Source organism: Giraffa tippelskirchi, chromosome 9, assembly GCF_054371585.1.
Source record: "Giraffa tippelskirchi isolate mGirTip1 chromosome 9, T2T-mGirTip1v1.2.pri, whole genome shotgun sequence".
Classification (NCBI taxonomy): domain Eukaryota; kingdom Metazoa; phylum Chordata; class Mammalia; order Artiodactyla; family Giraffidae; genus Giraffa; species Giraffa tippelskirchi.
Window position 1 is genome coordinate 4229574 of NC_137283.1, and position 26167 is coordinate 4255740.

At 40.3% G+C, this 26167-nt stretch overlaps 1 protein-coding gene across 15 annotated transcripts in view; it reads left to right on the top strand.

Moving 5' to 3' along the window:
• RBMS3 (RNA binding motif single stranded interacting protein 3) overlaps positions 1-26167 on the top strand; it is a 1621798-nt gene that overhangs the window by 1300657 nt on the left and 294974 nt on the right. For all 15 annotated transcript variants that reach the window (XM_081526995.1, XM_081526994.1, XM_081526997.1 and 12 more), the window contains one exon: positions 18288-18445. In XM_081526995.1, the coding sequence (XP_081383121.1) occupies positions 18288-18445 (158 nt within the window). The remainder of the gene's footprint in view (positions 1-18287; positions 18446-26167) is intronic.

Sequence of the window (26167 nt, forward strand, 5' to 3'; positions counted from 1 at the left end):
AGTAACATGCTCACACAGCAAGTGGCAATTTAGATTTGGCAAAATGACATCCTCCATGATATCACATTAATGGTTTCATTAAATTGTAGTGGTCATGAAACTTTGCTTTTATGCCATTTTGCTTTTTAACTGTATTTGTTTTGTCTGTGCTGGGTCTTCATTGCAGTGCATGGCTTCTCTAGTTGCAGCCTGCATGCTGTTACAGCATGTGAGATCTAGTTCCCTGACAGGCAACTCAGGTCCCCCGCGTTGGGAGTGTGAAGTCTTAGCCACTGGGCCACCAAGGAAGCCCCACTTGTATGTAGTTTCAAAATGCTCTTGCTTTATTGTTTGTATTGGAGCTATAAACAGATAATATCAACATACATAATTGATTAAATATTTAAACATAAGTTTAAGTTCTTAATAAAAGTAAATCAACACTAGGAGTCTATTATGTATATTTATATGAGCTATATTATGATGCATAGTGATAGCTATGTAATAACAGTATATTTATGCCCTATATATATATATATATATATATATATATATATTGTTTTCCCACTTTAAAGAGGTTTGTACCAGGGTGTCTGAAGTTTGACATAACAGATACTGTCATGCACAGAACATTCTTTGTTGTGGAGGGCTTTCTTATATGTTACTGCATACCAATAGCAGCTTCCTTTCTGCCGTCATGGCAAATAAAAATGTTTCCATATATTGCCAGTTGTCTCCTGACAGACAACATTGCCTCATTTCAAAATCAGTGACCTGTGCATAACTATAGCAACCATTGCCTCTTCCCCTGTTGTGTCTGGGGCTACCGACTCTCAACAGCATCAGCTGTGTGTCTGCCAAGGAGGGTAGGGTCCTGATGGTGTACATGTGGGCTACACTATGGGATGAAACTCCGCCAGGGCCATGGAGAGATGGTGGTGTGGGAAAAGAATTATGTCTGCCTTTAAAGAGAATTTATCTGGCTCTTCTTTTATGCTCTGTTGTTCTAGAGACCAGGGCTTCAGTTTGGACCCCGTCTTCATTCTCTCTGTTCAATCTCCCAGGCAGGCATTTTACTACATCTTTTCCTTGGATAGCAGGAGCTAGGAGGATACATATGATTCCAAAATATAGGTGCTGTCCATGATTTGTTAATGGTAAGAATCACATGGTATTAGGGGGAACAAATGCTGAATTCATGTTTTTTGCTCTTTTTCTCTTGAGAGAGTACAGTTTGAATGCAAGACAAAGAATATATCCTGCCTCTGATTCTTTAGTAAGGTGCAGTACTTGCGAATATTTCTATTATTAGATTTTATATATATAGACTAATAGCTTATTTTACTTTTACAGTTATCTTAGCTTTTATTTTCAAATAATTTTAAAGTTACCAAAAAGTTACAAGAATCGCATAACACTTTCCACCTAGATTTTCCACATATTAAACATTTCCCACTTTTGCTTTATCATTTTCTCTAGAAATATATATATATACATATATATATATGTAGCATTATTATCATTCTAAGATATTTGACACTGAGTTACAGACTTGGTGCCCTGTTGTTCATAAATACTTCAGTGTACTTCCTAATAAGAATATTCATACCCAGTAAAATGATCAAAATCAGAAAATTAACACTGATATGCTAAAAATGTCTAGAGTCTCAATAAACTCCTTTATAATTAGCAACCATTTTATCAGACCAGGAGCCAGGATTCAATCCAGTGTGAGTCCTTACATGGACCTGTCACATCTTTTTAGTATCCTTTAATCTCTGGTTCTTCTTCAGTCTTTCTTCATCTTGATTTTTTTTAAAGATTACAGACCAGTTGTTGTATATTGAATGTCTCTCAACTTCTGTGTGCCTGATACTTTGCAGGGAGCCCATTCAGGTTTGCACTGTTGGAACAGCGGTCACAGAGCGCTCGTACCTTCTGATGCGGCACACAGGAGGGGGAGGGGCGCATGGAGCCCACCCACTCCATATCGGTGATGGAGCTGATCGTGAGATGTTGTCTGAAAGGTGTCGCCGCGGATAAGTTACCATTTTCCCCTTGTGATTAGTAACCTTTCAGAGGAAATTCTTTGAGATTTGGAGGGAAATTCTTTGGGATTATGTACAGTTCCTAGTTCTCATCAAATTTTACTCTCTCGTTTTGACATATTCTGATCATTCATGCCTAAGTCCATTATTACAATTATTGTTACCAAGTATTGATTTTGTAATTCCAACATTCCTTGCATATTTATTAGTTTGCATTCTACTTTAAAGATCCCTCGTTTATTTATTCACTTACGTAATAAAGCTTCATGGGAGCACCTAAGTGTGCGTCAAGAGATGAACAGATAAAGAAGATGCGGTACATATATACAGTGAATGTTACTCAGCTATCAAAGGAATGGCCTAACACCGTTTGCAGCAGCCTGGATGGACATGAGGTGGTTATACCTAGTGAAATAAGCCAGTTAGAGAAAGACAGATATCGTATGATAATGCTTACATGTGGAATCTAAAATAAAATGACACAGATGAACTTATGCACAAAACATAAATAGGCCCACAGATGCAGAAAACAAACTTATGCTTATCAAAAGGGAAAGGGAAGGAGGGATAAAGTGAGGGTTTGCGATTAACAGATACACACTACCATATAAAAAATGGATAACCAGCAAGAGCCTACTGTATAGGTTGAAGTGAAATTGCTCAGTAGTGTTCGACTCTTTGTGACCCGCATGGACTAGATAGTCCATGGAATTCTCCAGGCCAAAATACTGAAATGTGTAGCCATTCCCTTCTCCAGGAGGTCTTCCCAACCCAAGGATTGAACCCAGGTCTCCCACACTGCAGGCGGATTCTTTACCATCTTAGCCACCAGGGAAGCCCAAGAATAACTTCCTGACCCAGTAATCGAACTGGGGTCTCCTGCATTGCAGGTGGATTCTTTATCAGCTGAGCTATCAGGGAAGGGCACTGTATAAGTTATATATACATATACATATGTATACATATACATATACATATATATACATATACATATATATACATATACATATATGTATATACATATACATACATATACATATACATATATACATATACATATACATATACATATATATACATGTATATACATATACATATATATACATATACATATATATACACATATACATATATACATACACATATATATACATATGCATATACATATATATACATATATACATACATATACATATACATATATATACACATATACATATATATATATACACACATATACATATATATATATACACCCACACACACATATATATACATACACGCACACATATACATATATATACCACATATATATTTGTTATACATATCTGAATCACTTTGCTCTACACCTGAAACACAACATTGTAAATCAACTATACTTCAATTAAAAGAAAAAAAGAAGAGCCTCGTAGATTCTAATTGATGGGTTAAATCCTCACTCACACGTTGCATGTTTATTCTGGAATGTCTTAAATAGAGCTCTAACAAGGGCAAGATAAACGATGCTATAAGCCTGCTGCTCCTTTTCCTCGCCTCTTCCGCACACAGTGTGGTCCAGCTCTGCCATCCTGTTCGGGTGTTAGGGCCATCCAGCAGAAGCTGCCAGCCTCTCAAAGGGTGGGCACCACTGCTGCCCCAGGGATGCGCTGAAGCGGAGCTGGTGGGGCACAAGGCATTCTCTCCTGGGAGGCCTGGGGCGTGTCATTCTTCGTCACTGCGCTGAGAATGCCAGTGACCCTGAAGCTGGGGAGAAAAGACTCTTAATGAGTTCCAGCATGTTAATGTGCTGCAGGTTCCCAACTGTATGAATTTAAGAAGCTTAGCAATTCGGTATCTTCTGAATAATAGCATTTATTTTATACTCCAAATACTCCTGGGGAAGTCTGAATAGCATTGTAGCTTCTTTGGTGTAATAGCTTTGGTGGGCTAATTGACTTGAACAGTGGAATTGCTCCTTAAAAAAAAAGAGCCACACAGTTTTGATTAATGAGCCTAGTAATAAATCATTAATCTTTTTAGCTCATAAATGATAAGTACAGTGTTCTGTTTCCCCCTGCGATACATTTCTAGATTCTCCTGCTGATCCAGTGGCCACATTTTAAGAATCTCATCATCAGCTTAATATGTCCACCTCTATGTAATTTAATACAAGGTCTGGTAAGTTTGCACCAATGAGAAATGCAATGGGACAGATTCTAAATAGCAATAATTGCTGTTTTATGAACATGACTTACATTTAGTTTGTAACTGTCCTTCTACAATGTCCTAAATGCCTTTATTTCTATAATTACTCATAATTATAGAGAGAATAATGAGTTACGGAGTTTCTACTATGTGTCTGGAACTCCCCTAAATTTTTAGTATATTGTGTCATCGAATTCTCATGATAACTCTCTGAAGTTACTAGTTATTATTTCTATTTTACAGTTCTGGAAATTTGCTGAGAAATGATAACTAGTTACTGTCATAAAACTCATTAATGCCAGCGTCACTGTGTCACTATCTGTTTACAGGTTATTCCTATTTAACATTTTCTAAAGGTTTATACATAAAATTTTTTGTTAAAATTGAAATATATAAATAGTTAAACCCACATTGAAAATTTTGGTTGTCTTAGTGGTTAATCCTAAGGGATATTTCAGGAATTAATTTTATGTTCATAATGTAACTGAGACACCATTTAGAAATAATTTAGACTGTCTAATCACTATATTTAGGAAAACAGAATTTCATGTTATGGAGAATAGAGTATAGGAGGCAGATGTCTACAGCCTCGGTTGCACCCCTGTGTTCACTAACGGGAAATAGCTTTTCTTATTGAGATTTAGTTGTAAACTGTCCGTAAGTCTGAGCTCTCTATGGCAGGCAAGAAACATGCCTATTATGTCTCTGTTGTCAGGGTTTAGCTCAGTGACTGATACAGGCTAGAAAATTAAATGTTTGATGAGTGAGTGAACAGTGTGTGTGTGTGTGTGTGTGTGTATGTGTGTTGATGAGTGAGTGAACAGTGTGTGAGTGTGTGTGTGTGTGTGTGCGTGCGCACTCAGTCCTGTCTGACTCTTTGTGAGCCCAAGGACTGTAGCCCACCAGGCTCCTCTGTCCATGGGACTTCAGAATACTGGACTGGGTTGCTATTTCCTTCTCCAGGTCCAGGGGATCTTCCGAATGCAGGGATTAAACCCAAGTCTCTTACATCTCCCACATTGGCAGGCGGGCTCTTTACCACTCAGCCACCTCGGAAGCTGAACAGTCAGTAGGAATGGTATAAAATATAAGAGGATGGTCTATTTAGTAAAGTACCTTCGTCAAGACATGTAAATCCACAAGTGGCTTTGGCTGGCATCGGTACTGTGTCCCTGAGCGCCCCCAGTTCTTCGTGTGCTGGCCCGGAGCCCAGGATTCCTGTAGAACTGGGGGGAAACAGAGACTTATGTGTGCTTTTTTAGTCCATCTTCCAGGAAGTCTTGGTGGCATCCTTTTAACTCAGTGTTGAGTCACAGTAAGAATAAGACTGATCACTTTCCCACTGATATGTTTCAAGCAAATTACAATTAATTTATGTGCCAGAAAAAGCTGGCATTGCTGATAGAAGTTAATAGTTTTCAAAAATAAAATGGTTTATCTCCTTTGAACACCTACAACCCCCTGTGTATATCTTGGTTGCTGTTTTTCTACCAAACTCATGATTTTAATACCAGAAATTCAAGAAATGAAACAAGATGGTAGCATCCAGGTGACTTCCTTCTTCCTGCATTGATAGTGATACATCAATTTTCATGGTCACACACGCGCGCAAATTTTCTCCAAGGTAATGTTAAGGATCACAGGCCACCACATATTCGGCAGTCTTTTCAGGCTGTCTTCAGAAAGCCTGGAATTAAATAAACCTAGGATATGCCATCCTTCACTTAGACTAACAGGATTTGCATGTACAGCTGAATTTATTTTCTTAAAGAAGGTACTGGTATAGAACTGAAAGCATCCTCCTTCTCTATTCCATGTGAAATGTGCATGGCTTTACAAAACCAGTTTCCTGTGAAATGACATTGGACAATTTTGGAATAAAAGTAGATTCGAGCAAAACAGCAATGTAACAGCAACATTTCACATACCAAGCTGTCATTTTTTCACTCCCTCTACATAAAGCATATAGTTTTAAGATGTATCCTCATGCAATAGAGGTTAGAAGAAAACTAGCCAGGTGTGTTTTTCTTAGGAACTTGAGAAATTTTTATTATGCCAGCCTTGAAAACAGAACTTAACTTTGGGCCTTTCTCAAACTTGTTCCCTCAGTAGGATGAAGGGATTTCCATTCATAGAAAGGTAAATTGTGCTTCCACTGAACACCTGTAGGAATCTACCCAGTGCTGGCTCCTTCCCCTTGATCCCTTAGAAGTTATGACCAGCATTTAAACACATTGCTTTTTGTTGGAATCTCAGGTCTCTGAGTCATATAGATCGGGATTTGAATTATCATTGGGTTTAACAGCTGTGTGACCTTAGACAATTGCATATCTTCTTTTAACCTCAGCTTTCTCACATAAAATAATGACATTAACCAGACAGACAGACAGGGATTGTTTTAAGGAAGAGAACCATAATGAATTTAAATAACTTTAAAGCCTAGTATGTGGCACAAAGTAAGCTTAAAAATAATATAAATCCTGTGTCTTTGTCCTGTGCTCAGTCCTGTCCGATTCTTTATGACCCCCCTAGACTGTAGCCCACTAGGTTCCTCTGTCCATAGGGTTTCCCAGGCAAGAATACTGGAGTGGGTTGCCATTTCCTCCTCCAGGGGATCTTCCTGACCCAAGGATCAAACTCACATCTCCTGAGTCTCCTGCATTGGCGGGTGGATTCTTTACCATTGAGCCACCTGGGAAACCCAGTATGAATCCTATATAACAACAAATAATTTATGAGTTGATAATAATTTCATGGCTGCAGTCACCATCAGCAGTGATTCTGGAGCCCCAAAAAATAAAGCCTGACACTGTTTCCACTGTTTCCCCATCTATTTCCCATGAAGTGATGGGACCAGATGCCACGATCTTAGTTTTCTGAACGTTGAGCTTTAAGCCAACTTTTTCACTCTCCTCTTTCTCCTTCATCAAGAGGTTCTTTAGTTCTTCTTCACTTTCTGCCATAAGGGTGGTATCATCCGCATATCTGAGGTTGTTGATATTTCTCCCGGCAATCTTGATTCCAGCTTGTGTTTTTTCCAGCCCAGCGTTTCTCATGATGTACTCTGCATATAAGTTAAATAAGCAGGGTGACAATATACAGCCTTGACGGACTCCTTTTCCTATTTGGAACCAGTCTGTTGTTCCATGTCCAGTTCTAACTGTTGCTTCCTGACCTGCATACAGGTTTCTCAAGAGACAGGTCAGATGGTCTGGTATTCCCATCTCTTTCAGAATTTTCCACAGTTTATTGTGATCCACACAGTCAAAGGCTTTGGCATAGTCAAGAAAGCAGAAATAGATGTTTTTCTGGAACTCTCTGGCTTTTTTGATGATCCAGCAGATATTGGCAATTTGATCTCTGGTTACTCTGCCTTCTCTAAAACCAGCTTGAACATCTGGAAACTCACGGTTCAGTATTGCTGAAGCCTGGCTTGGAGAATTTTGAGCATTACTTTACTAGCATGTGAGATGAGTGCAATTGTGCAATAGTTTGAGCATTCTTTGGCATTGCCTTTCTTTGGAATTGGAACGAAAACTGACCTTTTCCAGTCCTGGGGCCACTGCTGAGTTTTCCAAATTTGCTGGCATATCGAGTGCAGCACTTTCACAGCATCACCTTTGAGGATTTGAAATAGCTCAACTGGAATTTCATCACCTCCACTAGCTTTGTTCGTAGTAATGCTTTCTAAGGCCCACTTGACTTCACATTCCAGGATGTCTGGCTCTAGATGAGTGATCACACCATCGTGATTATCTGGGTCATGAAGATCTTTTTTGTATAGTTTTTCTGTGTATTCTTGCCACCTCTTCTTAATATCTTCTGCTTCTGTTAGGTCCATACCATTTCTGTCCTTTATCAAGCCTACCTTTGCATGAAATGTTCCTTTGGTATCTCTAATTTTCTTGAAGAGATCTCTAGTCTTTCCCAATCTGTTGTTTTCCTCTGTTTCTTTGCACTGCAGCCATGAAATTAAAAGACGCTTACTCCTTGGAAGGAAGGTTGTGGCCAACCTAGATAGCATATTGAAAAGCAGAGACATTACTTTGCCAACAGAAGTCTGTCTAGTCAAGGCTATGGTTTTTCCAGCGGTCATGTATGGATGTGAGAGTTGGACGGTGAAGAAAGCTGAGTGCCGAAGCATTGATGCTTTTGAACTGTGGTGTTGGAGAAGACTCTTGAGAGTCCCTTGGACTGCAGGGAGATCCAATCATTCCATCCTAAAAGAGATCAATCCTGGGTGTTCATTGGAAGGTCTGATGTCGAAGCTGAAACTCCAATACTTTGGCCACCTCATGCGAAGGGTTGACTCATTGGAAAAGACCCTAATGCTGGGTAGGATTGGGGGCAGGAGGAGAAGGGGACGACAGAGGATGAGATGGTTGGATGGCATCACTGACTCGATGGACATGGGTTTGGGTAGACTCTGGGAGTTGGTGATGGACAGAGAGGTCTGGCGTGCTGCAATTCATGGAGTCGCAAAGAGTCGGACACGACTCAGCGACTGAACTGAACTGAATTGAAATAATATCAACCCTTTGTAGCAATTACTATTTTAGTATGATTATGTCTTGTGCAATATTTCGGAGATATTTATGTTACCAAGTCCAAACCCATACTGCTCACTGTATGACAGGCGAATAAATCAAGAGATGAGTTGGTGGGGGCAAGGAATCTTGACTTTATTGGAAAGCTAGCAGACTGTGAAGATGGTGGACTTGTGTCCCAAAGAAGCATATTACCCAAGTTAGAACTTGGGCTTGTTTTCTTCTAAGAGGGGAGGGGGTGTGGTTGGTTGTTACAAACTTCTTGGTGCCAGAATCCTTTGCTCTTGCAGCTCTTCTGGTAAATCTGGTCATGCTGTTCTTGTAAACAAACAAGAACTCAACAGACAAATGTTTGTTCCAATTGTTTCTCCAACAAACAAATGTTATTCACCGTTCTTCGATTTTTTATCTCTATGCAAATGAAAAGGTGTTATAACCTTAAGGGTCAGAGAAGGGGCAATCCTGTATATTTCAGGCTATTGACAATATCCCTAACTTGCAGCAAAAACAATAGAATAAAAAAGTTAAAGTAAAAAGAAATGGACCCAACATCGAGTCAGATTTGTTCTTTGCTATTATACTCACATTAAAAACTTTGTGTTGTTTCACACAGAAATTCAGATTTAGCAGAGTGTCCTGTATTTTACCAGGATGCACTACTTCCAAGGGACACAGTGTTTACTGCCTGAGTCCTGTGGCACAATTCCAGTAGTCCCCACGTGTGATAGGCACTGAGGTGTCGGTGACACTGAGCACAGTGGGATTGGCTGCCCTTGAGTGGAACCCTTGATCCTTAACACCTTTACGCCTCACTCAACGACACATTTGTGTGCCCCCAACATGCCTGTGAGCCTCAGCAAGGCTCAGCTGTTGTGTTCTGGGCAGAAGACAGAGACGGTTTGCATATATGTGTTGTGATGATCATTCCAGAAGAAATGAATAGGGTGCTGTAGCAAACGTATGGCCATATCCATGCCATTTCCAGAATTCCAGTTGTTTGAAGAAGAAACATTGTCATTGTCCACGAATCAGGCGATGGCATTCTAGTCCAAAAGTCGAGGCATCGAAAGCCCCATCGGAGAGGTGAATGAGACTGAGGAAAAGGGGCGTAATTTGTTTACAATATTGAGTTTGTCTCTCTATAGTTTTGTTTCCTGTTCTCATTCTTGACCGTCAGGACTCTGAGTACAAAACCATACGTATTTGTGATGTAACAGTACGTTACAATAAAACTATAGAGAGATTTCAATATTGTAAAACGTTAATTTAGCATTTTCTCACAGGAGAAACCACCCCATGAGGTGATACTGGGCTGAGTTCATGAGGTCCTGTGGAGGGAGAGGTCAAGGAGAGCCAGGACCCTGCCTGGCCCAGGGCCACACTCCAGTAACTCTGCTCAGGCACTGAGACTCAGGGGCTCCCTAACCCTCCACTGCTCACCTCCCCCCCAGCCCTGCCCTGAAGAGCAGCACGTGGCCCAGGGCCCAGGCTGTCCTGAGCCTGCGCCGTGATCTTCCCCCTCTCTGCTGCACGTCGTCCAGGACTAACCTGTGTCCCCAGTTGAACTTGGGGAGAACTCCAACTGCCAGTGCTGTGCTCACATGCAATCTGAGATGATGAAATCCTTCTTTGCAACATGTGTTCCTTAGGGAAATTGTTCTTACAGATTCTTATTTTATGGAAATTGTTCTTATCGGTGCCTCGGGAGGAAAAACTGGTGAATGCCCTGCTCTGACTCCATCAGGATGTGAGAGAAGGGGAAGGGAAATCCCCTTCCCATTCTTAGCAGAGGGAGAAGACAAATGAAAATAGAGGGCGGCCGCCTTCATTGCTTAGCAAATAAGACAGAGGATATCTTTATTGGGCACTATTTAGGGGTGAAAGCCTACTTAGTAGTCTTTCTTTCAGTTCAGTTCAGTTCAGTCGCTCAGTCACGTCCAACTCTTTGCGACCCCATGAATTGCAGCACGCCAGGCCTCTCTGTCCATCACCAATTCCCAGAGTCTACCCAAACCCATGTTCATCGAGTCGGTGATGCCATCCAACCATCTCATCCTCTGTCATCCCCTTCTCCTCCCGCCCCCAATCCTACCCAGCATTAGGGTGTTTTCCAATGAGTCAACTCTTCGCATGAGGTGGCCAAAGTATTGGAGTTTCAGCTTCAACATCAGACCTTCCAATGAACACCCAGGATTGATCTCTTTTAGGATGGATTGATTGGATCTCCCTGCAGTCCAAGGGACTCTCAAGAGTCTTCTCCAACACCACAGTTCAAAAGCATCAATGCTTCGGCACTCAGCTTTCTTCACCGTCCAACTCTCACATCCATACATGACCACTGGAAAAACCATAGCCTTGACTAGACAGACTTTTGTTGGCAAAGTAATGTCTCTGCTTTTGAATATGCTATCTAGGTTGGCCATAACCTTCCTTCCAAGGAGTAAGCGTCTTTTAATTTCATGGCTGCAATCACCATCAGCAGTGATTTTGGAGCCCAAAAAAATAAAGTCTGACACTGTTTCCATTGTTTCCCCATCTATTTCCCATGAAGTGATGGGACCAGATGCCATGATCTTAGTTTTCTGAACGTTGAGCTTTAAGCCAACTTTTTCACTCTCCTCTTTCTCCTTCATCAAGAGGCTCGTTAGTTCTTCTTCACTTTCTGCCATAAGGGTGGTGTCATCCGCATATCTGAGGTTATTGATATTTCTCCTGGCAATCTTGATTCCAGCTTGTGTTTTTTCCAGCCCAGCGTTTCTCATGATGTACTCTGCATATAAGTTAAATAAGCAGGTTGACAATATACAGCCTTGACGGACTCCTTTTCCTATTTGGAACCAGTCTGTTGTTCCATGTCCAGTTCTAACTGTTGCTTCCTGACCTGCATACAGGTTTCTCAAGAGACAGGTCAGATGGTCTGGTATTCCCATCTCTTTCAGAATTTTCCACAGTTTATTGTGATCCACACAGTCAAAGGCTTTGGCATAGTCAAGAAAGCAGAAATAGATGTTTTTCTGGAACTCTCTTGCTTTTTCGATGATTCAGCGGATATTGGCAATTTGATCTCTGGTTCCTCTGCCTTCTCTAAAACCAGCTTGAACATCTGGAAATTCACGGTTCACTCATTGCTGAAGCCTAGCTTGGAGAATTTTGAGCATTACTTTACTAGCATGTGAGATGAGTGCAAGTGTGTGGTAGTTTGAGCATTCTTTGGCATTGCCTTTCTTTGGGATTGGAACGAAGACTGACCTTTTCCATTCCTGTGGCCACTGCTGAGTTTTCCAAATTTGCTGGCATATCGAGTGCAGCACTTTCACAGCATCACCTTTGAGGATTTGAAATAGCTCAACTGGAATTCCATCACCTCCACTAGCTTTGTTCGTAGTGTATAACAGTATAGTTATATATATATATATATATATATGTATATATATATATATATATATAGTGTATAACAGTATAAAAAGGCAAAAAGAACAGTATAAAAAAAAAGTCTTTCTTTACTTTCCCTTTAATGGTCTTTAATGCATTAGATGCTTCCAGGAGAAGGGGAAGACTCTTGCTCTCTTTATACCTGGTCCAAGACCATGTTTTTGTGGCTACGGAACAAAAAGGTCCTACTGTGAAGGTCAGGGCTGACACTGCTCTCATAATTTTATGGCAAAGCAGATTTGACAAAATTAACACTTGGTATTAGTTAAGATTCTTCAGAGAAACAGCCAGTAAGGTACCTGTGCGTGTGTGTGTGTGAGAGAGAGAGAGAGAGAGGAGTTGTATTTCATGAAATCTGCCTGATTAAGGAAGGTGACAAGTCTCAAGATCTGAGGTCCACAAGCTGTGCTGGAGACCCAGTAAGAGCCAGTGTTTCAGTTTTGAGTTCAAAGGCAGGAAAGAAATAGTGTCTCAGCTTGAAGGTGGTCAAACTAAACTTGAGGGAGGGTCATCCTTTTTCAGATCTTCAGTGATTGGATGAGGCCCACTCACATTAGAGAGGGTGATCTGTTTTACTCAGTAAACAAATTAGTTTAAATGTTAACGTCATTCAGGAAACACTCTCACAGCTAGATTTAGAACAATGCCCGACCAATTCTCTGAGCATCCTGTGGCTCAGTCCAGGGAGCAAATGAAATCAGTCATGAGAGAAATATGTCCAGAATGGCTGGTTTCCTCCAGATCTTGCTGAGAGGAGCTGGAACTCCTAGAGCCATGCATCAAACAGGCTGATGATGTACTAGAAGGGTAAGACCATCTGTGTACAAAGTTAGTGTTACACTAATTCTGAAACCTCTGATGCCTTTAAGGGCAGCTGTTAACGCAGGAGGCTCTGACTCCCTGTTTTTGTTTTTGGGGAAAGGGAAAACTCTTTGTTTTTATTATTATTAATTTTTAAATTGCTGTAGCATTTAAAATAGCTCTTCCATTAAAGAGCAACACCATCACAATATTGTTAATTATCCTCCAATTAAAATAAATAAATGTTAAAGAAAAGGAATTGCCCCTTTGTTTTCGCATTGATTTTTCATTCTACTAGTGAGATCCATTGAATAGCAATATTTATTGGCAATCCCAAGAGTTGGCGTACTGTAGTAGAAAGGGTACTATCTTGATCTTGATCAAGATCAAAAATATCGCGTATGATGTTGTTCATTTACTTACTCACCATGTGTGTTTGGTCCCCTTCTTAAAATATCAGAATCAGTTTTCTCATTTGTAGAGTGACAATAGTAGCTCCTGCCTGTCTACCGCCTAGGGGTGTTAGAAAGGGCCGTATAGAATAAAATAAATGCCCCGGAACACCTTAGAAACCGTAAAACTCTGCTCCATTAAGGAATAATATTATTATCTGTAGTCTGCATGAACATCCCCTTCAGTGTGTTTTAAAAATATTGAAAATCATATGTTTGCTTTCGAGTTGTTTCAAACGTCTTCAGGATATTTCAGGAGATTCTGTCACCACTGCTCAGGACAATTCATCCTGAGACAGCTTTGTCCACCTAACAGTTAAACGTGACTGTTAATTAATTGCACACAGTGTTGTGCTTTTTTTTTTTTTTTAAAAAAAAAGCTTGATAGTATATAAAGTAGGCAAAGACTGGTTACTTGGTGTAATATATTATCATGGAAAAAATAGAAATATAGTCCCCTAAATCAGTGTTATAATTTGATCTACCAAATAGTACTTGTTCAAAATGAAATACATACAGAAATAGAGAGTAAGCATTTAAAACTTTTTATAACAATTTCACATTAGCATGACATTTCATCCAAATGTAATTTTGATCTGTTGAATATGGCAATAAAAAATTGCAACTTCCATTTTGTGTCTTAATTCTAATAGCTTTGACAAATATAAATATTTTACAAATATCAGTTTGTGACAGATTGGAAATAAAAATGGTTCCCACCACAGGTGGCTTGAGAAATTTTGCTCTAAAATCTCTAATGCCAATAACTACTTCCTGAATATTTAAATATTATTTCATCGAACATGAGTGTTATCAGATTGAGTGTTGAAATCTTGTTCAAAAGTTGTTACCTTTTCTACAATAGTTATATTATGTATCCAAAAAACACAGACCCAGACATAATATTTGATCATGATATGAGCAATAATATTGTCCTCTATTTGTCTTGATTTGCCAAGCTTCCTCAAAATGTTCTGAAGTTGTTCCAAACTACATCAAAAAAGTAAATGAATACCAATAAATCTAACACCAAAAATCCATGGAAAGTGAAGTCATGAAATGAATATTTACATATTCTTACATAAAATGGCGAGGTCTCTGCTCCCGTTAACAGTGGAGCAGATACCATTCTAACTTTTTCACAATCTTTTGACAAAGCTGAATAATAAATCAAGAAATCCCTATACAGATGAAAAGATACAGACAGACCAAATGGAGGAGTTACTTATGGTAACACGGTCAATTAAATGTTATAGATGTATGAATTATAGTCATATACTTTTACAGGTTATATACTGCAGAGGAGTCATTCAGTGATGGTACGTGAGATGCCAACTGAGGCTAGGAACCTCCTTTTTTGGCAGCCTTAACTTTGTGTCTAAACTAAGTAATGAATAAGCCAAAGTGAATAAAATAAGATATGCAGAGATATTCTTTTCTGTACTAATATTTCTTTGAACTACAAACGTCTGTCTACTATTCCCTGGAGTTTACGAGGAAAGGCAGTATGAAGCCCTGGGAAGAACATTAGACCAGGTATGAGGGGACGTGGGCTCTATTTCTAGGCTGTTATTAATTAGCTGGGTGGCCTTGAGCAAATCATAAGCACTACTCCAGTTTCTATTTTTCCCCCATCTGTTAAATGATCAGATTGGATGAGGTGCCCCTTTAGCTCCATTCTGGAGCTAAATGATCATGAAAAGTTAAAAATAGATTGGTAAAAGATTCTAGATTGTAGGTATCACATGAGTTATTTTTTTTTACTAATTTAAAAGGCATATTCTTTCAGGTTCACAGTGCCAAAGAGCCTTTCAAAAGAAACCATCTGTTTACATAAGTCTGATACTAAATAAAAATAAAAATATAGATGTATATATTATTTTAAAGTTCATTCTATACAGAAAATAATTTCTATTGTCAAGTCAACAAATATGTTCAAGACTTGTATTTCAAAGGAGAGAATGAGTTAATGAATAACACTGCCCAACATTATAGTCTTTCTATGAATACAAATCAAGGAATGACACTCTCCAATTCTGCACTGTCTCTGTGAATACAGATTAAGGAGCTGGCCTTGCTCTTTCAATTTGGATTCAGAAAGTAGCTTCCTGGGCAGTCTCTTGCGCACTAAGCTGTGTGTTTATTGCGCTCCATTTTGAGAAGGCGCAAGTGCATTCTGTACTTGGGGAATTTGGAAATGAGTCAGGATACACTGGTCTAATGCTACCTGAAAAATGAAAAGATTGTGCAGAATGCTGATATAGGAGGATTGTTTGCTTATGGTTGTTTATCTTCATTGAGGACAAAGGGGTGCAGAACATTGGGCAAATTCCCATCCATTCCTGGGACTGCCGTGTGTTGCAGCCTGCTCTCTGGGCTAAAGCAGGAACTCCCACTGGGACTTGAGTTGACCTGGAAGTGTAAGCTCCAAAAATCACACTATAAGAAAGTTATTCTTTTCTCAACTCTGATTCTTCCCAGGAAAAAGATGCTGTCTGGTCCCAGTGGGGTCAATACCTCTCTTAATTACAAATCTCACTTGTAACTAAGAGGGAGTCAACCACCAAGGTCAAAATCTTCTGCGAAGAAGCAATATCTAATATAATTTAATGACATTAATTTGATACCAGTTTTGATAGTAACTTACTTATGCCAAGTGATCCTGGCCTTTTAGCTACGCAAGCAACATAATGTTGTCTTTTTAAATGGGTTTGCTTAAGCCGGAAGATATTTTGATTTAAAGAAAAGTTTCAAGTAAATAATATCAGTACATGGCTGGCACATTTTCTAAGATGATATGCAAATGATTAAAGCGTGGATAACACTGGACTGGACTAGTGGAAAATGCACTGAGATGGAAGATAGAAAACCTGAGTAAATTTAATTTGAACCCTGTCACTAATTATCAAATTGTCTTCAAGTAAGATGATGAAAAGTCCATGCCTCCATTTCCTCATTATCCAATAACTATGATGCTATTTGCTTACTGCCTTTGGAAAGATGATATGAAGATTAAAATTAAAGCGTGGGCAGTAAAATAATATAAAGATGAAAGTTGTATGTGCATAGCCTTGTTATTATGTATCTTAAATACCGCTTTTTTTAATCACCCCCATTAAGGGGTGGGGATATATCACTTAGGAAAAAATAATATTTCTGTTTTCTCTCTAGGATCATACCATTAATTAGTGATGTGTGTGAGAGAGAGTGAGAGAGATTGACCATAGTTATACAGCTTCTCCATTTAAGCTATATTCCCAAATGCTAAAGTTGTGTTGCATTTTTTGATTGATTGCATATTTATTTGCACAGATTTCCCTGGTGATAAAAAAGCTTGAAAACTAAACTGTGTTTCAAAAAGAACCTAATAATAGATCTTATTCATCTCAAAGTCTAATAAAAATATTATAACCTGCATGAATATTTAGAACTGCTAAACGTACTGGGGTTTAGTTTCATGCCAAAATTGTTTCTTGACCTGTAATAGTAATTGGAATCTTGTTCATTGTGCTTAAAACCTCAGATTTCTACAGAAGATATCATCTCTTCACAAAAGATATTTTTACTGTTATATAATCTCATTTGCTACAGACTTCAGAACTGCTTTTCCCAATGTGATTGTGCTTCTTATTGTTTTAGTTAAAATATAGTAGTTCATTTAAGTATCTGATCTATTTTGACATTAACTAATCACATCAGGTTTTTGGCTGTGCGTTATTTTGAGACATATGACTAAGTTCCAACTTACAAATTCAGTCTGTGAAATAGCAAATATTCGTGTACTTGGAAATAATGCTGGCAGGTTGGTTGATTTCCCATCCTATTAAAAAAGCTTATTTAAGTACTACTGCTTCATAATCTCATTCATGTGTAAACATTTAGTTGTGTTCCGTGGCAATGAGTGCCAAACTTGAGCGATCATCAGAAATCGCCTGAGGGGCTTGTCAAAACACAGGTCATTCGGCCCACCCTCAAGTTTCTGATGCTGAGGCTGATGATAAATGATATTCTAGGACCATACTTCCTTTCTCCCCATTGATTCAGTGGAAAGCAGTATAGTAAGGCAGGGAAACCCACGAACTTGGGGGATACCCCCCAGATTTCAGCCCTGGCTTTGATGTTTACGAGCTATGTAATTTAGACACGCTATGGCTCAATTTTGTCCTCTTTAAAATAGAAACAATTATATATACTGGGAATATTGAATGAAATAGTCTATATCAAGGGTTTCAAACAATGCCTAGTGTGCTGTGAAGGGCTTCCCAGGGAGCGCTAGTGGTAAAGAACCCACCTGCCAATGAAGGAGATGTAAGAGATGTGGGTTGGATCCCTGAGTTGGGAAGATCCCCCAGAGGAGATCATGGCAACCCACTTCAGTAGTCTTGCCTGGAGAATCCCATGGATAGAGGAGCTTGGCAGGCTGTGGTCTATGGTGTCACAGAGTTGGACACAACTGAAGTTACTTAGCACGTGCACGCACACGGCTATGAACACTCACTAAATGCAGCATTAGTAACTAGTGGTGAAGGCAATTAGAGTGGTTATAGAACCACCAATTAGTGGTCATAGAATATATGTGTTTACCTTTGTTCACTTGCAATGAGAGTTATTAGTGTTTTCTAAGGAAGGCTGGACAGAAAGCTTTGTTGTCACAGGTGACATTGTTTCTATGAGAAGCCTTCTGCCTCATAGGAATTCAGTGACAAGAAACAGGGCCTTACTGAAAGAACTGGAGCAGAATGTTGGAGATTGGAATCTAGATGGCAGTGTAAGGAAAATGTATCCATTTGTGCAGTGTTTCTCAAAATTCAGAACTTACCGCATGTGTTTCTTTTTTCCCTTAGCAACAAGAGCAAGACCCAACAAACCTGTACATCTCAAATCTCCCCATTTCTATGGATGAGCAGGAGCTTGAGAATATGCTGAAACCCTTTGGACATGTCATTTCCACAAGAATACTAAGAGATGCTAATGGAGTCAGCAGAGGCGTTGGCTTTGCCAGGTAAACACCTGCCCTTTCCTGAGTATTCACTTTTAATTCCATCGCTTTCTAGCATCAGAATAGTGCTGGAATGTAGAATATTTAAAGAAAAGTAGCTTATCAAACTGACTCTGTATCTTCACTTTGAGTTAGAGAATTCCAGTGTAACTATAAGCATGTTCTTCTTGCTAAAATATGTATACAGAATGTTTATATCTGTCACACGTCGTAATGAAATGCCTAACACATTCCCAGTCCTCTCTATGCCTATAGATCAACAAAATCAGATGCTGTCAATCTCACTAAAGGTAATAAATGCTCAGAACCCCCAAGTTAAAGACCCCATGGGCTGAATAAAGCATCCACATGATTTAGCATTGATTTCCAAAGAGCTAGATGGTGGAATTTCTCAGCCAGGGCAAGAGAGAAGATTCAGAGAAACAAGAATTGTTGGGAAGTCCCAAGGAACTCAGAAATCTAAGAGGAGGTGAAGAGGGCATTTGCATTTAAGAGGCCCTTGCCGTGAGCTTTTGATGTTTTAATCAAAACAAAAAAGAACAAATTGCGCTTTTCTCATTGTTGGAAAAAGACGAGTAGTTTTCTTTTTAACTCTAAGGGAATGTTTACCAAAGTGGATCTCAGCCAGAAATGGAGTTAAAATGGTTGTACCTGCTGTGCTTTCATGAAAAAAACAAAGTTAAGGAAACTGCAGAGAGAGAGAAACTGCTCAATGGCAAAGAAGAAAAGGAAAAGCTTTGTCTCCACGGCTGGGTGTGTTTATGTGTCTTCAGCGGACTCAACATGAATGAATGGATGGATGTTTCATGTCATCTGGAAGCCAGCCCCTTGCAGACAGGCATGTCTACCTGTAGGGAACCCTGCCGTCTCTTGGAAAAATCATCTCAAACCAACTTCTGTGAACACACTTGGAAAGAGAAGAAAACACAATTGTTAACTAATCTCTACCTTGATTTCCTAGAGGTCATGGACCAAGTCTTAATGTCTACACAGTGTTCTACACATGCTAGCCTGGGGGACCTCTACAGGATGCATGTCTTATGATGTGAAGAGAAGTCAGCAGAGTGAAGAACATCTCCCACACTTGAATATATTCATGAGGCATTCAAGTTTTCAGAACATTATTAACTGTTGATTTTAATGGCCAAGGCAGAGCTAATCGGACCACCTGGGTCTCTGAAATTTGCCAATGTAGTCATTCTTGGAGACAGTACTGGCTGCTCTTGGAGGCCTGGCAGCGCAGGATTCAGTGAACGCCTGCCATGCTCCACTTCACACAGCGTACACCTGCCCCCCCAAACCTCTCTCTAACAAATCAGTTTCTCCTTCATGTATGCTCCTGCTGAGAAAGAAGCGTCTCAAATTCATCAAGTGAACAGCTTTTCCAAGAAGATCTGTGTCTCTTTAAAATTATTTTTAAGCAAAAGGTTTTTGGTACAAAGTATGAATATATTAGTTTGTTCAGACAGTCATAGCAGAATTCAACAGACTAGGTGGCTTTAAACAACAGACACATATTTTCTCTCAATTCTAGAGGCTAGAAGTTCAAGATCAAGGTGGCAGTAGGGTTTGGTTTCCTCTCTACGTTTTCTACTAATAGATGGTCTTCTTTTCCTGTATCTTCACATAATCTGCCCTTTGTGCGTGTTCTTAATCTCTTCTTAGTGTCTTCCCATCAGTCAGATTGAAGTAGGATCCACTCATGATGTATACATAATTTATAATCCAGTCTCCTGGAATAAACCATAATGGAAAAGAACATTTAAAAAGGAATGTATATATTGTAAAACTGAGTCACTTTGCTGTGTAGCAGAGATTAATATAGCAGTGTAATCCAACTATACTTCAAGTAAAAAATAAATGAAGTTAATATAGAAAATGTTTATATGTATATATACACACACACAACTTTATTCATCTATTGTTGATGGACACACAGTTCTTTACATGCCTTGGTCATCATAAAAATACTACTATGAACATGTGGGTGCATATATCTTTCTGAAATAATATTTTTGCTTCCTTCTGATGTATATGCATGAATGGGATTGCTGGATCACATGGTATTTCTGTTTGTAGGTTTTTGAAGAATTGCCATTCTGTTTGTCAGAGCCTGTACCAATTGACATGCCCACAGTAGTGTACCAGAGTTCCCTTTTCTCCACATCTTGCCAACATGTGCTATTTGTGTTCTCTGATGATAGCCATTCTCACAGATGTGAGGTAATATCACATTGTGGTTTTGATTTACAATTCTCTGCTGATTTGTGATATGGAGCATCTTTTCATTTGTTTGTTGGCCATCTCTACATCTTTTTGTGAAAAATGTCTATTCAGGACTTGTGTCCATTTTAAAATCTAGTAGTTCAGTTTTGGGGTATTGAGTTGTTTTTTTTTTAATATTGAATTTCTATGTTTTGGATATTAAGCCCTTATCAGTCATATCAGTGGCAAATATTTTCTTCCATTCAGAAGGTTGTCTTTTTGTCAATGGTTTCCTTTCCTGTGTAAAGTCTTTAAAGTTTAATTAGGCCCCATTTGTTTATTTTGCTGTTATTTCCTTTGTCTTAGAATTATCCAAAAAAAATTGCTGTGATTTACATCAAAGAGTATTCTATCTATGTTTTCTTCTAGGACTTTTTATGGTTTCTGGTCTTACATTTAGGTCTTTAATACATTTTGTATATGGTGTGAGAAAATTTTCTAATTTCATTTTTTTTTTTTTTTTACATGCAGCTGTTCAGTTTCCCCCGCACAGCTGTAGGTGAATTGACCATTAGTGTGTGAATTTATTTCTGGGCTCTGTTATGCTCCACTGATCTGTGTATCTGTTTTTATGCCAGTACCTCACTGTTTTGATTTCTGAAGTTTTGTACTATAAGCTAAAGTCAGGGAACATGATACCTTCCAGATCTATTCTTCATTCTTAAGATTGTTTTGGCTAGTTGGGGTCTTTTATGCTTCCATAAAAAAATTAAAATTATCTGTCCTATTTCTGTGAAGATTGTTTTGGTATTTTGAAGGGGATTGCATTGAATCTGTAGATTGCCTTAGGATGCAGAGTGATTTTAACAGTATTAATTATCTCCCAAGTTCTTTGATCATCTTTGCAAACATTACCTTGAACTCTTTCTCAGGTAGATATCCACTTAATTTTTCTTCTGGGTTTTATCTGGTTACTTCATTTGGAATATGTTCCTCTGTTGCCTGATTTTTCTTAAATTGCTGTTTTATTTCTGTGTATCTGGTAGGTTGGTTGTGTTTCCCAACCTTGCAGGAGACATCTTGTGGGTGGTCTTGTAGTCATGGCTGGACCCAGTCCAGGTGATTGCCAGACCCTGCCCTTTAGAGAGGCTGCTGGTTGGCAGGGCTGGGTCATGAGGTGGCTAACTGCAGAACCCGATGGGGCCCTGGGGCTAGCGCTGGCTCCCTGATGGGTGAAGTCAGGGTCCAGGAATCCCAGGGCTGGTGCCTGCCTTCCAGTGAGTGAAAGAAAGTTAAAGTGTTAGTCACTCAGTGGTGTCTGACTCTTTGTGATCCCATGGACTGTAGCCCACCAGGCTCCTCTGTCCATGGGATTCTCCAGGCGAGCATACTGGAATGGGTTGCCATTTCCTCTTCCAGGGGATCTTCCTGACCCAGGGATCAAACCGACATCTGTCGTGTATGTCTTCTACATTGGCAGCCAAGTTCTTTACCACTGGCGCCACCTGGGAAGCAGCAAGTGAAGCCAGGCTCTATGGCCAGTGCCATCTCCCCGGTGGACAGAGCCCTGTCCTGAGCTCTGGCCGTAGGGCCCAAGCATGGTTTCTGAGAGAGCTTGCTGTGGGGTGTGGAGTGTCCTGAAGCTCGTGTTGGCCTGCTGGTCTGTGGGGCCTAGACTGGTGCTGACCCGCTAATGGGTGGGTGAGTCCTGCTATAGCAGGCGGCAGGGCCTTGTCAGTTGTCCTGGGACTGATGTCTGCCCTCTGATATGCCAGGCTGGATACCAGAGTCCCTGGCTGCAGGTCCTTAGGGATTCCAGATCTAGTCTCTGTGTGTTGGTGTGAAGGACTGGGTCCTAGGATCTCTGGTAGACAAGGCTATGTCCAGGTGTGGCTGTGGGCTCAGAGGTTCTTACAGTGCCTCTTTGCTGGTGGATGGGACTGTGTCCCATCCCAGTTAGTCGGGCTCCCAGTACTGGTGCCAACAGGCTGGTGAGTGGGGAGAGAGCTGAGTCCCGAGGCTAATATACTAGAGGGTGGCTTCCACTATGGCACATTCTAGCACCAGTGTTGTTAAGGCACAAAGAGCCTCTCTATCCACAGGGGGAGTCCCAGGTGCCTCCTGTCTCTCCAGGGGACTCTCTAAGATCAGCGGGTGGGTCTGATTGAGGCTCGTTTCAAATGTCTGCTTCCGCCCTGGTTCCTGGAGTGTGTGAAATTTTGTGTGCTCCCTTGAAGCGTGGAGACTCTATTTCCTGCAGCCCTCTGCATGTTCTCAAAGCAAGCCCCACTGGCCTTCAAACCCGAATGTCCTGTGGGGTCCATCTTGGGGAGTCTAATGTGGATTTCAGACCGCTTGCTCCTTGGGAAGAACTTCTACAGTTGTTATTACCCTCTTATTTATGGTTATCCATGCCCACGGATGGGCACGGTTCTTGACTATATACCATGACTCTGTCCCTCCTGTTTCATTTTGGTTCCTTCTTTTCTTTTTTTGGTTTGACATTTTGAGTTAATTATTGTTATATTATTATTATTCACAGTTTATAATTATAGGAAAATGAGGGCAAGAGAAGTTAAAATCCTATATAAAATCTTACAGAAGATAAGCAGGAGAACCTACCTATAGGTTCAGGTACAGATGAACAAAAGCCCATGTTCTCAGAATCACAGGGATTGTAATGATTTTGGTGTGCTTCTAGGAGGAAGTGAGCACAGGGCTTTTTTTTAACACCTGTCTTGGAACAAAATTCCAGATGTGGTTCTTTTTTTCTTCATTTATTTTTAATTGACGGATAATTGCTTTACGATATTGTGTTGGTTTCTGCTATACGGCAACATGCATCAGCCGTAGGGATACACATGTCCCCTCCCTTTTGAAACTCCCTCCCACCCTTTCCCACCTCTTTAGGTTGTCACAGAGCCCCAGTTTGAGGTCCCTGAGTCAATCAACAAATTCCCACCTGCTGTCTATTTTACATATGTTAGTGTATATGTTTCCATGCTACTCTCTCCAGAAGTTCCTGATTCACATGCAAGAGATCCTGAAATTCCTTCGACTCGAAAGAAAACCCCTCATTATTATTTTACTTGCAAGCTATACATTCATCTTCTTTAAAAACCACTTCTTCAAAGTAAAGGTGGTATCTTCGTTTTATATTTAAACCACCGAACTTCAAAGCGTTGACTTGATCACCAGCAGGGTGCAGAGACAGCACAATTACAGGCTTTTTAAAGTTCCAGAAGCACTAGACAGTGTCTGGGATTACAGACCTTGTATTTTATTTTATTATTTTCTTTTTCCACTCTTGTCACATAAAACAATTTTGTAAGATCCACCCCACTGCAGGCAGCATTTTATAGCCAAGTCATAAACTCCTAAAAACAAAAGTTTATGGTGGGAATGCTGATAGTCAGACAGTCAGAGCCACTGCTGCAGAGCTGGTGGGTGCCAACGGGCTACCTTGCCTTCCAGTGTGAGGATCTGCGCATTAATCACCCAGGTCTAGAGGGACAGGGCTGTGTGTTCCCGTTATCCACTTCCCATTTCCAGAAACATGAGACTGTTTGTCTAACAAAACTCACACTGAAAGAGTGTTATGAGGGGCCAGGAAAGAGTGACCCAAACTGAAGAAGGGATGAGGAGTGAACGTTCACAATTAATCCAGCTCCAGCATCTGGGAACATAGACCCTCTGTAAGGAGCGCCTTGACTGTTCCCTCGCGAGCTAGAGAGCGTGAGAGACTGGTGAGCACAGAGACCTTTCTGTTCTGCAGTGTCTCTCACCTCTCTCAGCCCCTCTTAATTTGATGCTCATGGAGTTTTGTTTGAATGACTTTTAACATCTGGGCAACCCTGTGTTCTATCGCTCCCTACCAAACGGGCAAGTTTTACAGGTAAATCATTGCAGTTCTTCTTTCTTTTCACTCAGTTAAAAAAAATCATGCTTATAGGAAAACAGATGTCAGCCTGACTAGTAAGAATCAGGATAAGTGGATTAAAATACGGTTTTTGTTATTTCTTTTAATTACTTTAATTACCATTGCAATTTTCTTCACTTATTTTCCACTCCCTGATACTTCTTACTCCCTGTCTTTTCCCACTTCCTGAAATAGACCCCCAATTCAGAATAAACATAAAGAAAACGGAGAAATTTTAAAAAATTACAAGGCAAACACCAATAATTTCTTTTCAGGCAGTCTGCTACTGCTGCTGCTAAGTCACTTCAGTCATGTCCGACTCTGTGCGACCCCATGGACGGCAGCTCACCAGGCTCCGCCGTCCCTGGGATTCTCCAGGCAAGAATACTGGAGTGGGTTGCCATTTCCTTCTCCAGTGCATGAAAGGGAAAAGTGAAAGTGAAGTTGCTCAGTCATGTCCGACTCGTAGCGACCCCATGGACTGTAGCCTACCAGGCTCCTCCATCCATGGGATTTTCTAGGCAAGAGTACTGGAGTGGGGTGCCATTGCCTTCTCCGTCAGGCAGTCTATGATGCTTTAAAATGACCATCAGTTCAGTTCACTTCAGTTGCTCAGTCGTGTCTGACTCTTTGCGACCCCATGAATCGCAACACGCCAGGCCTCCCTGTCCATCACCAAATCCCTGAGTCCACCCAAACCCACGTCCGTCAAGTCGGTGATGCCATCCAGCCATCTCATCCTCTGTTGTCCCCTTCTTCTCCTGCCCTCAATCTTTCCCAGCAATAGGGTCTTTTCCAATGAGTCACCTCTTCGCATCAGGTGGCCAAAGTATTGGACTTTCAGCTTCAACATCAGTCCTTCCAATGAACACCCAGGACTGATCTCCTTTAGGATGGAATGGTTGGATCTCCTTGCAGTCCAAGGGACTCTCAAGAGTCTTCTCCAACACCACAGTTCAAAAGCATCAATTCTTCGGCACTCAGCTTTCTTTACACTCCAGCTCTCACATCCATACATGACCACTGGAAAAACCATAGCCTTGACAAGAATGACCGTTGTGGGCAAAGTAATGTCTCTGCTTTTTAATATGCTATCTAGGTTGGTCATAACTTTCCTTCCAAAGAGTAAGCATCTTTTAATTTCATGGCTGCAGTCACCATCGGCAATGATTTTGGAGCCCAGAAAAATAAAGTCAGCCACTGTTTGCACTGCTTGCCCGTCTATCTGCCATGAAGTGATGGGACCAGATGCCATGATCTTAGTTTTCTGAATGTTGAGCTTTAAGCCAACTTTTTCACTCTCCTCTTTCACTTTCATCAAGAGGCTCTTTAGTTCTTCTTCACTTTCTGCCAAAAGGGTGGTGTCCTCTGCATATCTGAGGTTATTGATATTTCTCCTGGCAATCTTGATTCCAGCTTGTGCTTCCTCCAGCCCAGTGTTTCTCATGATGTACTCTGCATAGAAGTTAAATAAGCTGGGTGACAGTATACAGCCTTGACATACTCCTTTTCCTATTTGGAACCAGTCTGTTGTTCCATGTCCAGTTCTAACTGTTGCTTCCTGACCTGCTATAGGTTTCTCAAGAGGCAGATCAGGTGGT